This window comes from Oratosquilla oratoria, chromosome 43, assembly GCF_046742065.1.
Source record: "Oratosquilla oratoria isolate Oo_2021 chromosome 43, ASM4674206v1, whole genome shotgun sequence".
NCBI classification, from domain to species: Eukaryota; Metazoa; Arthropoda; class Malacostraca; order Stomatopoda; family Squillidae; genus Oratosquilla; species Oratosquilla oratoria.
The window spans coordinates 20742071-20758080 of record NC_134819.1 but is presented as its reverse complement, the minus strand read 5'-3'; the positions used below and the strand labels follow the sequence as shown (position 1 = coordinate 20758080).

General features: G+C 45.3%; 1 protein-coding gene across 1 annotated transcript in view; it reads right to left on the bottom strand.

The window, feature by feature from the left end:
- The window catches only part of LOC143022072 (vascular endothelial growth factor receptor 1-like), a gene marked incomplete in the record, with an annotated part of 236263 nt that overhangs the window by 23113 nt on the left and 197140 nt on the right, over positions 1-16010 (bottom strand). The window contains 2 exon segments of the mRNA XM_076180019.1: positions 3174-3313; positions 6351-6518. Coding sequence (XP_076036134.1) covers positions 3174-3313; positions 6351-6518 — 308 coding nt within the window.

The window sequence follows — 16010 nt, the reverse complement described above, 5'->3', positions numbered from 1 at the left end:
TTTATGCCTTTCCCTTTTTGGCTACCTCCCTTGGAAGGGGGAAAAAGCCTTGGTATATGTATGTATGTATATATATATATATATATATATATTATATATATATATATATATATATATATAAATATATATATATATATATATATACATATATATATATATATATATATATATATAATTTTGTAGCAGCAGGTTTTCTACAAGAGGACTAGGGCAATGATTGATTGGTATTCAAATGTATATAACAAAAAAAAATTAAGACAAATAATTGAAATACATGTACTGACACATAAATTGACCCCTAAAATTCTAAGGTGTAATTCAAGTTTAAACCTATATTTGCCAGATGAGATGACCCCTAAAATAAGGCAGCTCCATTTTCCCAGCCCTACTGTATGGAAAGAAAAACTACCTTATCTCATATATATACAGTAGCTAAACAGATATTTACCACATATTTACAGATTTGTTTATAAGGATACTGGCGATTATTGTTATGGGAGTTATTGTATCTTCAATAATGTCATATGAAAGAGACAATCTGTATGACAATTTCAAAGTACATACATACATACATATACCAAGGCTTTTTCCCCCTTAAAAGGGAGGTAGCCAAAAAGAAAAAGGCATAAAATCATTCCCACCCATTCCATCCCTAAATACACTCCACTCCCCTCCACCCTCCCTTCCATCTTAGCACCTCCTGGATGATGGGTCATCCCTGCACCTTGTCTACTGCCCTGGGTCAGAAGCAGTGTCGCAAGTCATAGCACATAGACAGCAAGGCCGCCTCATTAAATCGGTGACCCCCCCCTCTCCATCCCCCCATGGAAAAAGGAGAAGATGGGGAGAAATCCCTTCGGGCTGCGTCAAATTTTGCTCACACATACTACCTCACCCCCCATCCCCCACCCATTCCACCTCATGCATCACAGCATCATCCATATACAACCATTCTCCATTCACCCCTGTCTTCTGTCCTCTCCCGTCCTTCCTCAACAGACATTCCCCTCTTCCCCAAAGCCCCCTTCACCCCATCCATCCACCTCATCCTAGGACGTCCCTTCATGTTCACTTCCTCCACATCTGCCTTCCATACCTCTTTTACTAGTCTTTCTTCACTCATTCTTTCCATGTGTCCAAACCATCCCAATACTCTTTCATCAACCCTATTTCCTAACTCCCTTTCCACCCCTGTTCTCCTCCTCACCTCCTCATTTCTCACTCTATCCAGCCTAGTAACCCCCATCATACTGCTCAGACACCTCATCTCAAACACATTCAAACTCCTTCTCTCTTCTTCTCTTATGTTCCATGTTTCTGCCCCATACAGTGCTGTTGGCACAATCACTCCTTCATACAGTCTCCTCTTAGTATCCATTCCCAAATGTCTATTCCTCATTACACTCTTTAATCCACCAAGGCATTTACTCGCTTCTCTCAATCTACATTCTACCTCCACCTTCACTCTACCTTTCCCTGCCACATTTGCACCCAAGTATCTAAAACTATCCACTTACTCCAGTCGCTCTCCCTTAATGCTCACTTCCAGTCTCCTGCCACTTTCACCCCTTGTACATCTCATCACCTTACTTTTACCCACATTCATCTTTAGCTTTCTTCTATCACATACTCTCCCAAACTCTGTCACCAGCTTCCTCAATCCCTCCTCCGATCTGCCACAAGCGCAGTGTCTTCTGCAAACAACAGCTGGCTCACCTCCCACTTTTCTCCATTTTCTTTAACCATCTCCATTCCTTCCCCACTACCCTTGCATTTACCTCTCGTACTACCCCATCCATGTGTAAGTTGAACAGCCAGGGTGACATAACGCATGCTTGACGAAGTCCCACCTTTACCTCGAACCACTCACTCTCTCCATTTCTAATCCTGAAACAAGCTCATAGAAGCTTTCCTCCTATCCCGTATGTCTGCATAACCTCCCACAGTGCCTTTCTGTCTACCCTATCATAAGCCTTTTCCAGATCCATAAAAGCCAAAAAAACATCCTTCCCCTTTCCTATAGCTTTCTCACATATCTGTCTTACAACAAAAATCTGATCTACACAACCTCTACCCGTCCTAAATCCACACTGTTCCTCACCAATTACTCCTTCTGTTCCTCTCCTAATCCTCTCAATCAAGATCCTCCTATAAGCCTTCCCAACTACACTTAACAAGCTAATCCCTCTGAAACTACTACATTCACACTTGTTCCCTTTTCCCTTGTAAAGTGGAACTATACAGGCACTCCTCCAGTCCTCCGGCACTCTACCCTCTCTCCAGCAAACATTAAATAACCTCACCAGACAGTCCACCATCACTGTACCTCCTTTTTTCAGACATTCTGCATGGCATCCATCCAGACCAGGTGCCTTACCTGGTTTCATCATCTTAATAACTGCCTTCACTTCATCCTTCTTTATTTCTCCTCCATTTTCCACTACGATTCTTTCCTGGAACTCCACATTTCCCAACCACTCCATCAATTGGACCATTTCCTACCCTAGCATTAAGGTCTCCCAGTACTATTACATTGACATTTCTCCCTAAATCCTCTATGCACTCATTTAAATCTATCCAAAAGGCCTCCCTTTCTTCTACAATCTTCTCACTGCCAGGCCCATATGCACTTACAAAGACCCACATCTCCTTTCCCAGTTTCACCTTCATCCAAAGTAGGGCTGCCCTTATTGGTGCAAATACAACAAAAAAGAACAAAAAAAAAACCAACACTTTGTAATGTCAACAAACTAGAATTACTTTTGATTTTTTTTTCTATCAAGAGTGAGTTTGGAAATGAAAAATCACTGTTTTCCCTTACTGACTCTCTTCCAAAGTTGGAACCAATATTGTTATTGCCTCTACTGTGAACCTAGTGTTGCTTCCCCCATGACCACTCAATTGGCAAATATTTCCATTTGGCTTTGCTTGTAAAATGCTAATCTAGAAGCATTGCCCATGCCTATGTTTGTTGATTGTCAGTGTGAAACAAATGTTAGGCTAGCAGCTTCATTTGTTTAGCCCTCAGTGGTAAAAGTTCATATTTTATATTCAGTGTACAAGTCGACCTGTTTTCAGAGAGATGTTTTTAAGCTTCAAATGTGGACTTATATGCCAATATATACAGTAGATAAAAAAATCTGCATATTTCTCAGGTATATTATAAAACAGACCTTAAACCATGATACAGTGGGTGTTGGTACTCCTGTAACAGTACAATTGAGCTGGAAATCTTTTGTTTTTTCTTCAACTGACTCTGATATACCATGAGGCATAACATTTGCATCTGGTAGAAACATAGGAGGAGCTTGTTCTGAAAAATAAAAAATAATAAAAAAATAAAATAAATAAATAGATAAATAAATAAAATAAATAAATAAATTAATAATAATAATAGTCATAGTAATAATAATAATAATAATAATAATAATAACAACAATAATAATAATAGTAATGATAATAATAATAATGATAATAATAATAACAATAATGGGTATTCAAAACCTATCAGCAAAGTGAGCCACATAAATACTGAAATAAATTTACTGTCTATATCATAGTGGTTAAATATTTATTTTACATCAGTACAAACGAATTGATGGAGTGGTTGGGAAATGTGGAGTTCCAGGAAAGAATCGTAGTGGAGAGTCAATGGTGGAAATGTGTCTAGAGAGTTGATGATAGCAAATACAGTGTTTCGGAAGAAAGTCAAGCATAAGTACACATGGGAGAGGGTGGTGGAGGGAAGGGTGGTAGATAGAGCGTTAATGGATTATGTAGTGGTAAATAGGATTATGATAGGAAGAGTTAAGGATGTACATGTGCTAAGGGGAGAGGGTGGGGGTAAGTTGAGAGTGGAGGATAGATGGAGAAAGAGGAAAGGGACAAAAGGTAGGGAGGTGCTTAGAGTGAACTCTTTAAATGAAAAGGAAAAGGAGAAGGAGTACAAGAAGAAGCTGAAGGAGTGGGAGGGAGTGAAGGATAGAGTAGAGCTAGGTGTGGAGGAGGAATGGGGATGGTTCAAGGAGGGAGTCACAAAGTGTGCAAGGATGGTGTGTGGAACAAGAAGGACAGGAGGAAATGGAAAGAAGGGTAGAGAATGGTGGGATGAGGAAACAAAGAAGGTTGTAGAAGAGAAGAAGCGAGCTTTCACAGATTGGTTACAAAATAGGATGAGGGAGTCATATGAGAGGTATAAAGAAAAGAGAAGTAAAGCAAAAGGTAAAGGAGGCAAAGAGGAGAGCAGATGTGAAATGGGGTAAGGGTATGACAGAAAATTTTGAAAATAATAAAAAGATGTTTTGGAAAGAAATTAAGAGAGGAAGAGGAGGCAAATCAAGTAGAGAAGAAAAGGTAAAGGTTGCAGATGGAGAGATGATAATGGAAGAGAAGGCAGTAAGGGGAAAATGGGCAGAATATTTTAGGGAGTTGCTAAATGTGAAGGAGGAAGGGGAGAGAAAGATAGTTGCAGTGGGAAATGCTAAGAAAATGACCGTGAGGAGTGAGGAAAATGGAGGAGAAATAAGGAAGGATGAAGTGAAGGCAGTTGTTAAGATGATGACTGGTTGGTGAGGTTATTTAATGTTTGCTGGAGAGAGGGTAGAGTGCCGGAGGACTGGAGGAGTGCCTGTATAGTTCCACTTTACAAGGGAAAGGGGGACAAGTGTGAATGTAGTAGTTTCAGAGGGATTAGCTTGTTAAACGTAGTTGGGAAGGCTTATAGGAGGATCTTGACTGAGAGGATTAGGAGAGGAACATGAGTAATTGGTGAGGAACAGTGTGGATTTAGGACAGGTAGAGGTTGTGTAGATCAGATTTTTGTGGTAAGACAGATATGTGAGAAAGCTATAGGAATGGGGAAGGATGTTTTTTGGGCTTTTATGAACCTGGAAAAGGCTTACGACAGGGTAGACAGAAAGGCACTGTGGGAGGTTTTGCAGATGTATGGGATAGAAGGAAAGCTTCTATGAGCTGTCAAGAGTTTTTATGAGAGTAGTAGAAGTTGTGTCAGGATTAGAAATGGAGAGATTGAGTGGTTCGAGGTAAAGGTGGGACTTTGTCAAGGATGCGTTATGTCGCCCTGGCTGTTCAACTTATACATGGATGGGGTAGTGCGAGAGGTAAATGCAAGGGTAGTGGGTCAGGGATTGGAGATGGTTAAAGAAAATGGAGAAAAGTGGGAGGTGAGCCAGCTGTTGTTTGCGGACAACACTGTGCTTGTGGCAGGATCGGAGGAGGGATTGAGGAAGCTGGTGACAGAGTTTGAGAGAGTGTGTGATAGAAGAAAGCTGAAGATAAATGTGGGTAAAAGTAAGGTGATGAGATGTACAAAGGGTGAAAGTGGCAGTAGTCTGGAAGTGAGCATTAAGGGAGAGCGACTGGAGTAAGTGGATAGTTTTAGATACTTGGGTGCAAATGTGGCAGGAAAAGGTGGAGTGAAGGTGGAGGTAGAATGTAGATTGAGAGAAGCGAGTAAATGCCTTGGTAGATTAAAAAGTGTAATGAGGAATAGACATTTGGGAATGGATGCTAAGAGGCGACTATATGAAGGAGTGACTGTGCCAACAACACTGTATGGGGCAGAAACATGGAACATAAGAGAGGAAGAGAGAAGGAGTTTGAATGTGTTTGAGATGAGGTGTCTAAGAAGTATGATGGGGGTTACTCGGCTGGATAGAGTGAGAAATGAGGAGGTGAGGAGGAGAATAAGGGTGGAAAGAGGGTTGGGAGATAGGGTTGATGAAAGAGTATTAGGATGGTTTGGACACATGGAAAGAATGAGTGAAGAAAGACTAGTAAAAGAGGTATGGAAGGCAGATGTGGAGGAAGTGAACATGAAGGGACGTCCTAGGATGAGGTGGATGGATGGGGTGAAGGGGGCTTTAGGGAAGAGGGGAATGTCTGTTGAGGAAGGACGGGAGAGGACAGAAGACAGGGGTGAATGGAAAATGGTTGTATATGGATGATGTTGTGATGCATGAGGTGGAAGGGGTGGGGGGATGGGGGGTGAGGTAGTATGTGTGAGCAAATTTTTGACGCAGCCCGAAGGGATTTCGCCCCGTCTTCTCCTTTTATGCATGGGGGGACGGAGAGGGGGGGTCACCGATTTAATGAAGCGGCCTTGTTGTGGATGTGCTGTGTCTTGCGACACTGCTTCTGACCCAGGGCAGTGGACAAGGTGCAGGGATGACCCGTCATCTGGGAGGTGCTAAGATGAGAGGGAGGGTGGAGAGGTGTGGAGTGTATGCAGGGATGCAATGGGTGGGAGTAATTTTATGCCTTTTCCTTTTTGGCTACCCCCCTTGTAAGGGGGAAAAAGCCTTGGTATATGTATGTATGTATGTACAAACCTCTGACTTGTAGAGTGAGTTCTCTGGATGTCAGGTTGCCCAGTACACCATTTTTCATGTGCCTTTCTCCTTCACAAATGTACTTCCCTGCATCTTCTATTCTCACACTTTGGCGAGCTGTGGTGTACTTCCATGAAATGGAAGTTATATTGTTGTATATCTTAAAATCTGCAGAAAAAATTATAAAAATCAGAATATACTAGTATAACATATCATATACATACACATATATGCATACATGTACATATATGAATATACAAACAACATACATATGTAAATAAATATATATAAATAAACATATACATACATATATATATATAATATATATATATATATATATATATAGTATATATATATATATATATATATATATACAGTATATTATATATATATATAATATATATATATATATATATTGTATATATACATATATAATATACTATATATATATACATATATAATATACTATATATATATACATATTATATATGTATATATATATATATATATATATATTATATATATATATATATATATATATATATATATATATATATATTTACCTAGTTGTATTTACCTGGTTGCATTTTACGGGACCAGAGCTATGCTCGCTTTGACCTGTTTTTGTATCTCTCCACATCCAGTTTGCTTTTGAATTCATGTATAGTTCTGGCATTAACTGTTTCACTGTGTGTGTGTGCATGTTTGTATTTACCTAGTTGTATTATACGGGACGGGAGATGTGCTCATAATGACCCGTCTTTGTATCTTTCAGCATCTAATTTGTTCTTTAATTCTTGCATAGTATTTGCACACACTGTTACCTCATCTAATTTGTTCCAGATATCCACCGATGTGTGGGAAACTATTCTTTTTCAGATTTCTTCTATAACTATCCTTTTTGAGTTTCTTTTCATGTCCTCTTATTTTCCCCCCCACTTTAATAAATCTTCTCTGTCAAGGGCTTCCATACCTTTTATAATTCTGTAAATGGCGAGTAGATCTCTTTCTCTTCTTTGTTCCAGGGTTGGTAGTTCCAGTTTGGACAATCTCTGTTCGTATGTCAATTTTGAAAGTGTTGGTGCCATTTTTGTCATTGCTCTTTGGATTCTTTCTAATTTCTTTATATTCTTTTTTGTCCTGGGTGTCCAAAGTGTCACAGCATACTCCAATCTTGGAAGGGGAGCTATGCTCATGGTGTCCCATCTCTGTATCTCAGTGTATCTAAATTGTTCTTAAATTTTATCCAGTTTGTTCCATATATCCACCACTCTGTGGGGAAAGCTGTTCTTTTTCAGGTCTCTTCTATAATTGTCCTTTTTGAGTTTCTTTCCATGTCCTCTTGTATTTCTCATATCCTAATTTAGTAGGTCTTCTCTATCAAGGACTTCCATACCTCTCATGATTCTATTGATGGTCAACAAGTCTTCTCTTTCTCTTCTTTGTTCCAGGGTTAGTAACTCTAGTTTTGACAGTCTCTCTTTGTATAACAGTTCTGAAAGTGTGGGGGCTATCTTTGTAGTTGGTCTTTGGATTCTTTCAATTTTCCTTATATTCTTTTTGGTACTTGGTGACCATAGTGTCACTGTGTACTCCAGTCTTGGTCTTATCAGTGTGACTAGTATTTTCTTTATCATTTCTTCATAGAAGTACATAAATACCATTTTTATTGATCTCAGCAAGTTGTAGGTTTCTCTGACAATTTTATTTATCTGTTTATCAGGGGACATGTCCTTTGTGATGATTACTCCCAGGTCTTTCTCAAATTCCACTTTCTTTACATCCTTTTAATTGATTTTATATTGTCCTGATATCCTGTTTTTACTTTTTCCAAATTCCATTATACTACATTTCGTAACCCCTTCCATACGGTGCCGCATACGTAGGTGGCATGAGGAGCAAGTGGATACGCGAGGCTGCCATATCGGCGTCTTGATTATATTTATTGTAGTTGCCCCTGCGTAATGACTTACTCTCTAAACCAGTGGTTCCCAAACTTTTTTCTGTCATTTCCCCCTGCACCCAGGTCAACTATCCAGATTTCCCCCTTCATGTGTAGCAGGGAAAGAGTAGTTGAAATACACTGTGACTATTTACTAATTTATTTTTCAAATGTACAAATATACTGATAAACAGGCATTCTCTCTCTCTCTCTCTCTCTCTCAGACATGAGAAAATCCATCAGAGATTTTTTCTAGTTAGTAGGTAGTTTAATTATTTCCCCCTGGTAGCTTCAAATTTCCCTCCAGGGGGAAATTTCCCCCAGTTTGGGAACCACTGCTCTAAACTGTCTTCATCACATTTTCTATGGTTATCAATATTCATGGGTGAAAAAGAGAACGATTGATATAAGTGGTGACTATACTTTATGATGCGAGTATTATTACGACACTCTCTCCCTCTGGAGTAAGTTTGGGCCAAATCGGAGACATGACGGTTTTTGGCCAAATCCGTGGGTTCTTTTGGTAATTTTGAGGGTCATTTTGGCCACTTGTCCCGATTTGGTCACCACCTCAACTACAGGTCGAGGGCCACCAGGGCTCTTGCGGATCGCACTTAGATACTGCTCAGGCTAAAAGTACGGGCGCCAACAGGCGGAAATGAGAGGGGAAAATTACACACAAATCTGGCTGGTCGCCACAACCTCGCCCTTGGGTCCAGGTTCCCCACGTCTACCTCGCTGTGCCCTGTGGACGACTCTCTCCCTCTGGAGTAAGTTTGGGCCAAATCGGAGACATGACCGTTTTTGTCCAAATCCGTGGGTAATTTTGAGGGTCATTTTGGCCACTTGTCCCGATTGGGTCACCACCTCAGTTACAGGTCGAGGGCCACCAGGGCTCTTGCGGATCGCACTTAGATACTGCTCAGGCTAAAAGTACGGGCGCACACAGGCGGAAATGAGAGGGGAAAATTACACAAACACAAACAAATTTGTCTGGCATTGACCCATGCTCTCAACACCCACCAACGTAATGTAGTTGAGCACACAGATATTTTAGCTCTGTTGCAATTAATATCTAGAATTTATCATAATGACCATAAAAAACTAATGACCTCGCTGTTGTTTCAGCTCAAGGCCCTCCGTCAGCAGGGGAGATCAGTCGTCCTCAACTGGGTGCCGGGACACATCGGCATCCAGGGAAATGAAGCGGCAGACAGGGTGGCCAGAAGAGCGGCCACAGGGGACATGGAAGGCGGAATCGGTGTCCTCCCGAGCCGAACTGAGATCTTGGCCATTGCAACGAGAACGATGGCCAAGAGGGAGCTGCAAAACCATAGGAACCTGACAGCCCAGAGGCCGTCAGCACACTGGTATCAAGTTGCCACAGCGTATGAGCGACTGACCCCTGGAGCCCGTCTCTCCAGGATAGAGGAAGTCACCCTTCATCGACTCCGTCTCTGGTATCGATGTTTCTCGGAGGTGACGGGACAGTCGGAAGCCTGCATCCACTGTGGAGAGGCCAGCGACCAGATTTCTGCGTGCGGGCCCCAGGATCTCGGCCGGGGGACTCATCCGTCGACTGACAATGTCACTTAACTCGTATCAGCTGGGACGCCTCCTTCAAGTGCCGCTCCCCAGATGATACGGATGGGTTCTGTTTGACTGTACTCTCTTGCTGATTTTTGACTTATGACACATTACAACTTCAGCCAAGGACTAATGTTTTTTTTTCACCTAGGTAACTGCGCAGGATGCCCTGAACCGACCGGATGAGACGCGACGAGTGCAAAGGATACCAACCACGTCGGCTGGGAAGTCTCCTTCAAGTGCCAGCCCCAGAGGATCCGGATGGGTTCTTAATTGTACTCACTTGAAATATTGACTTATAGCTCACCACAACAATTCAAGCCAAAGGACTAATACCTTCTCCTTTCTCACTTAGGTAACTGCACATGATGCCTTGGACTGGACCGGATGGGACGCGACGGGTGCAGGAACTAAACCACGTCGGCTGGACCGGATGGGACGCGACGGACACATAGGACACTAACCACGTCGGCTAGACCGTGGAGACCGACCAGGACCGTGAAGCGCTACAAATATTGACATAATTCAAACCAATTAAACACATGTACATGTAACTTTTATTGTAAAAGGCATATTCGTATGCCTTCTAGGAGTAATGGGTAGAGACCCAAACTAGATGTACTTCTTGTGATCAATAAATGTAAAAAAAAAATTCCCCTCTCATTTCCGCCTGTGTGCACCCGTACTTTTAGCCTGGGCAGTATCTAAGTGCGATCCGTAAGAGCCCTGGTGGCCCTCGACCTGTAGCTGAGGTGGTGACCCAATCGGGACAAGTGGCCAAAATGACCCTCAAAATTACAAAAGGGAACCCACGGATTTGGACAAAAACCGTCATGTCTCCGATTTGGCCCAAACTTAATCCAAATGGAGAGTCGTCCACAAGGCACAGCGAGGTAGACGTGGGGAACCTGGATCCAAGAGCGAAGTTGTGGCGACCAGCCAAATTTGTTTGTGTTTGTGTATTTTCCCCCTCTCATTTCCGCCTGTGTGTGCCCGTACTTTTAATCTGAGCAGTATCTAAGTGCGATCCGCAAGAGCCCTGGTGGCCCTCGACCTGTAGCTGAGGTGGTGACCCAATCGGGACAAGTGGCCAAAATGACCCACGGATTTGGACAAAAACCGTCATGTCTCCGATTTGGCCTAAACTTACTCCAGAGGGAGAGAGTCGTCCACAGGGCACAGCGAGGTAGACGTGGTGAACCTGGACCCAAGGGCGAGGTTGTGGCGACCAGCCATATTTGTGTGTAATTTTCCCCTCTCATTTCCGCCTGTTGGCGCCCGTACTTTTAATCTGAGCAGTATCTAAGTGCGATCCGCAAGAGCCCTGGTGGCCCTCGACCTGTAGCTTAGGTGGTGACCCAATCGGGGCAAGTGGCCAAAATGACCCTCAAAATTACCAAAGGGGGTTAACCCACGGATTTGGACAAAAACCGTCATGTCTCCGATTTGGCCTAAACTTACTCCAGAGGGAGAGAGTCGTTCACAGGGCACAGCGAGGTAGACGTGGTGAACCTGGACCCAAGGGCGAGGTTGTGGCGACCAGCCATATTTGTGTGTAATTTCCCCTTCTCATTTCCGCCTGTTGGCGCCCGTACTTTTAATCTGAGCAGTATCTAAGTGCGATCCGCAAGAGCCCTGGTGGCCCTCGACCTGTAGCTGAGGTGGTGACCCAATCGGGGCAAGTGGCCAAAATGACCCTCAAAATTACCGTCATGTCACTGATTTGGCCCAAACTTACTCCAAAGGGAGAGAGTCGTCCACAGGGCACAGCGAGGTAGACGTGGGGAACCTGGATCCAAGGGCGAGGTTGTGGCGACCAGCCAAATTTGTTTGTGTTTGTGTATTTTCCCCCTCTCATTTCCGCCTGTGTGCGCCCGTATTTTTAATCTGAGCAGTATCTAAGTGCGATCCGCAAGAGCCCTGGTGGCCCTCAGCCTGTAGCTGAGGTGGTGACCCAATCGGGACAAGTGGCCAAAATGACCCTCAAAATTACCAATTTGGACAGACACCGTCATGTCTCCGATTTGGCCCAAACTTACTCCAGAGGGAGAGAGTCGTCCACAGGGCACAGCGAGGTAGGCGTGGGGAACCTGGACCCAAGGGCGAGGTTGTGGCGACCAGCCAAATTGGTTTGTGTTTGTGTAATTTTTCCCTCTCATTTCCGCCTGTTGGCGCCCGTACTTTTAGCCTAAGCAGTATGTAAGTGTGATCCGAGAGAGCCCTGGTGGCCCTCGACCTGTAGCTGAGGTGGTGACCCAATCGGGACAAGTGGCCAAAATGACCCTCAAAATTACCAAAGGATTTGGAAAAAAACCGTCATGTCTCCGATTTGGCCCAAACTTACTCCAGAGGGAGAGAGTCATCCACAGGGCACAGCGAGGTAGACGTGGGGAACCTGGATCCAATGGCGAGGTTGTGGCGACCAGCCAAATTGGTTTGTGTTTGTGTAACCCCTCACATTTCCGCCTGTTGGCGCCCGTACTTTTAGCCTGAGCAGTATCTAAGTGCGATCCGCAAGAGCCCTGGTGGCCCTCGACCTGTAGCTGAGGTGGTGACCTAATCGGGACAAGTGGCCAAAATGACCCTCAAAATTATAAAAGGGGATTTGGACAAAAACCGTCATGTCTCCGATTTGGTCCAAACTTACTCCAGAGGTAGAGAGTCATCCACAGGGCACAGCGAGGTAGACGTGGGGAACCTGGACCCAAGGGCGAGGTTGTGGCGACCAGCCAGATTTGTGTGTAATTTTCCCCTCTCATTTCCGCCTGTTGGCGCCCGTACTTTTAGCCTGAGCAGTATCTAAGTACGATCAACAAGAGCCCTGGTGGCCCTCGACCTGTAGCTGAGGTGGTGACCCAATCGGGACAAGTGGCCAAAATGACCCTCAAAATTACCAAAGGGGTTAACCCACGGATTTGGACAAAAACCGTCATGTCCGATTTGGCCCAAACTTACTCCAGAGGGAGAGAGTCGTCCACAGCGTACAGCGAGGTAGACGTGGGGAACCTGGACCCAAGGGCGAGGTTGTGGAGACCAGCCAAATTTGTTTGTGTTTGTGTAATTTTCCCCTCTCATTTCCGCCTGTTGGCGCCCGTACTTTTAGCCTGAGCAGTATCTAAGTACGATCAACAAGAGCCCTGGTGGCCCTCGACCTGTAGCTGAGGTGGTGACCTAATCGGGACAAGTGGCCAAAATGACCCTCAAAACTACCAAAGGGGGAAAATTACCACGGATTTGGACAAAAACCGTCATGTCTCCGATTTGGTCCAAACTTACTCCAGAGGGAGAGAGTTGTCCACAGGGCACAGCGAGATACACGTGGGGAACCTGGACCCAAGGGCGAGGTTGTGGCGACCAGCCAAATTTGTGTGTAATTTTCCCCTCATTTCCGCCTGTTGGCGCCCGTACTTTTAGCCTGAGCTGTATCTAAGTGCGATCCGTAAGAGCCCTGGTGGCCCTCGACCTGTAGCTGAGGTGGTGACCCAATCGGGACAAGTGTCCAAAATGACCCTCAAAATTACCAAAGGGGTTAACCCACGGATTTGGACAAAAACCGTCATGTCTCCGATTTGGCCCAAACTTACTCCTGAGGGAGGGAGAGAGTCGTCCACAGGGCACAGCGAGGTAGACGTGGGGAACCTGGACCCAAGGACGAGGTTGTGGCGACCAGCCAAATTGTTTTGTGTTTGTGTAATTTACCCCTCTCATTTCCGCCTGTTTGCGCCCGTACTTTTAGCCTGAGCAGTATCTAAGTGCGATCCGTAAGAGCCCTGGTGGCCCTCAACCTGTAGCTGAGGTGGTGACCCAATCGGGACAAGTGGCCAAAATGACCCTCAAAATTACCAAACCGTCATGTCTCCGATTTGGTCCAAACTTACTCCAGAGGGAGAGAGTCGTCCACAGGGCACAGCGAGGTAGACGTGGTGAACCTGGACCCAAGGGCTAGGTTGTGGCGACCAGCCAAATTTGTGTGTAATTTTCCCCTCATTTCCGCCTGTTGGCGCCCGTACTTTTAGCCTGAGCTGTATCTAAGTGCGATCCGCAAGAGCCCTGGTGGCACTCGACCTGTAGCTGAGGTGGTGACCTAATCGGGACAAGTGGCCAAAATGACCCTCAAAATTACCAAAGGGATTTGGACAAAAACCGTCATGTCTCCGATTTGGCCCAAACTTACTCCAGAGGGAGAGAGTCGTCCACAGGGCACATCGAGGTAGACGTGGGGAACCTGGACCCAAGGGCGAGGTTGTGGCGACCAGCCAAATTTGTTTGTGTTTGTGTAATTTTCCCCTCTCATTTCCGCCTGTTGGCGCCCGTACTTTTAGCCTGAGCAGTATCTAAGTACGATCAACAAGATCCCTGGTGGCCCTCGACCTGTAGCTGAGGTGGTGACCTAATCGGGACAAGTGGCCAAAATGACCCTCAAAATTACCACGGATTTGGACAAAAATCGTCATGTCTCCGAATTGGTCCAAACTTACTCCAGAGGGAGAGAGTCATCCACAGGGCACAGCGAGGTAGACGTGGGGAACCTGGACCCAAGGGCGAGGTTGTGGCGACCAGCCAAATTGTTTTGTGTTTGTGTAATTTTCCCCTCTCATTTCCGCCTGTTGGCGCCCGTACTTTTAGCCTGAGCAGTATCTAAGTGCGATCCGTAAGAGCCCTGGTGGCCCTCGACCTGTAGCTGAGGTGGTGACCCAATCGGGACAAGTGGCCAAAATGACCCTCAAAATTACCAAAGGGACCCAGGGATTTGGACAAAAACCGTCATGTCTCCGATTTGGTCCAAACTTACTCCTGAGGGAGAGAGTCGTCCACAGGGTACAGCGAGGTAGACGTCGGGTACCTGGACCCAAGGGCGAGGTTGTTTTGACCAGCCAAATTGGTTTGTGTTTGTGTAATTTACCCCTCTCATTTCCGACTGTTGGCGCCCATACTTTTAGCCTGAGCAGTATCTAAGTGCGATCCGTAAGAGCCCTGGTGGCCCTCGACCTGTAGCTGAGGTGGTGACCCAATCGGGACAAGTGGCCAAAATGACCCTCAAAATTACCAAAGGATTTGGACAAAAACCGTCATGTCTCCGATTTGGCCCAAACTTACTCCAGAGGAAGAGAGTCGTCCACAGGGTACAGCGAGGTAGACGTGGGGAACCTGGACCTAAGGGCGAGGGTGTGGCGACCAGCCAAATTTGTTTATGTTTGTGTAATTTTCCCCTCTCATTTCCGCCTGTTGGCGCCCGTACTTTTAGCCTGAGCAGTATCTAAGTACGATCAACAAGAGCCCTGGTGGCCCTCGACCTGTAGCTGAGGTGGTGACCTAATCGGGACAAGTGGCCAAAATGACCCTCAAAATTACCCACGGATTTGGACAAAAATCGTCATGTCTACGAATTGGTCCAAACTTACTCCAGAGGGAGAGAGTCATCCACAGGGCACAGCGAGGTAGACGTGGGGAACCTGGACCCAAGGGCGAGGTTGTGGCGACCAGCCAAATTTGTGTGTAATTTTCCCCTCATTTCCGCCTGTTGGCGCCCGTACTTTTAGCCTGAGCTGTATCTAAGTGCGATCCGTAAGAGCCCTGGTGGCCCTCGACCTGTAGCTGAGGTGGTGACCCAATCGGGACAAGTGGCCAAAATGACCCTCAAAATTACCAAAGGGGTTAACCCACGGATTTGGACAAAAACCGTCATGTCTCCGATTTGGCCCAAACTTACTCCTGAGGGAGAGAGTCGTCCACAGGGTACAGCGAGGTAGACGTGGGAAACCTGGACCCAAGGGCGAGGTTGTGGCGACCAGCCAAATTGGTTTGTGTTTGTGTAATTTACCCCTCTCATTTCCGCCTGTTGGCGCCCGTACTTTTAGCCTGAGCAGTATCTAAGTGCGATCCGTAAGAGCCCTGGTGGACCTCGACCTGTAGCTGAGGTGGTGACCCAATCGGGACAAGTGGCCAAAATGACCCTCAAAATTACCCACGGATTTGGACAAAAACCGTCATGTCTCCGATTTGGCCCAAACTTACTCCAGAGGGAGAGAGTCGTCCACAGGGCACAGCGAGGTAGACGTGGGGAACCTGGACCCAGCCCGTACTTTTAGCCTGAGCAGTATCTAAGTGCGATCCGTAAGAGCCCTGGTGGC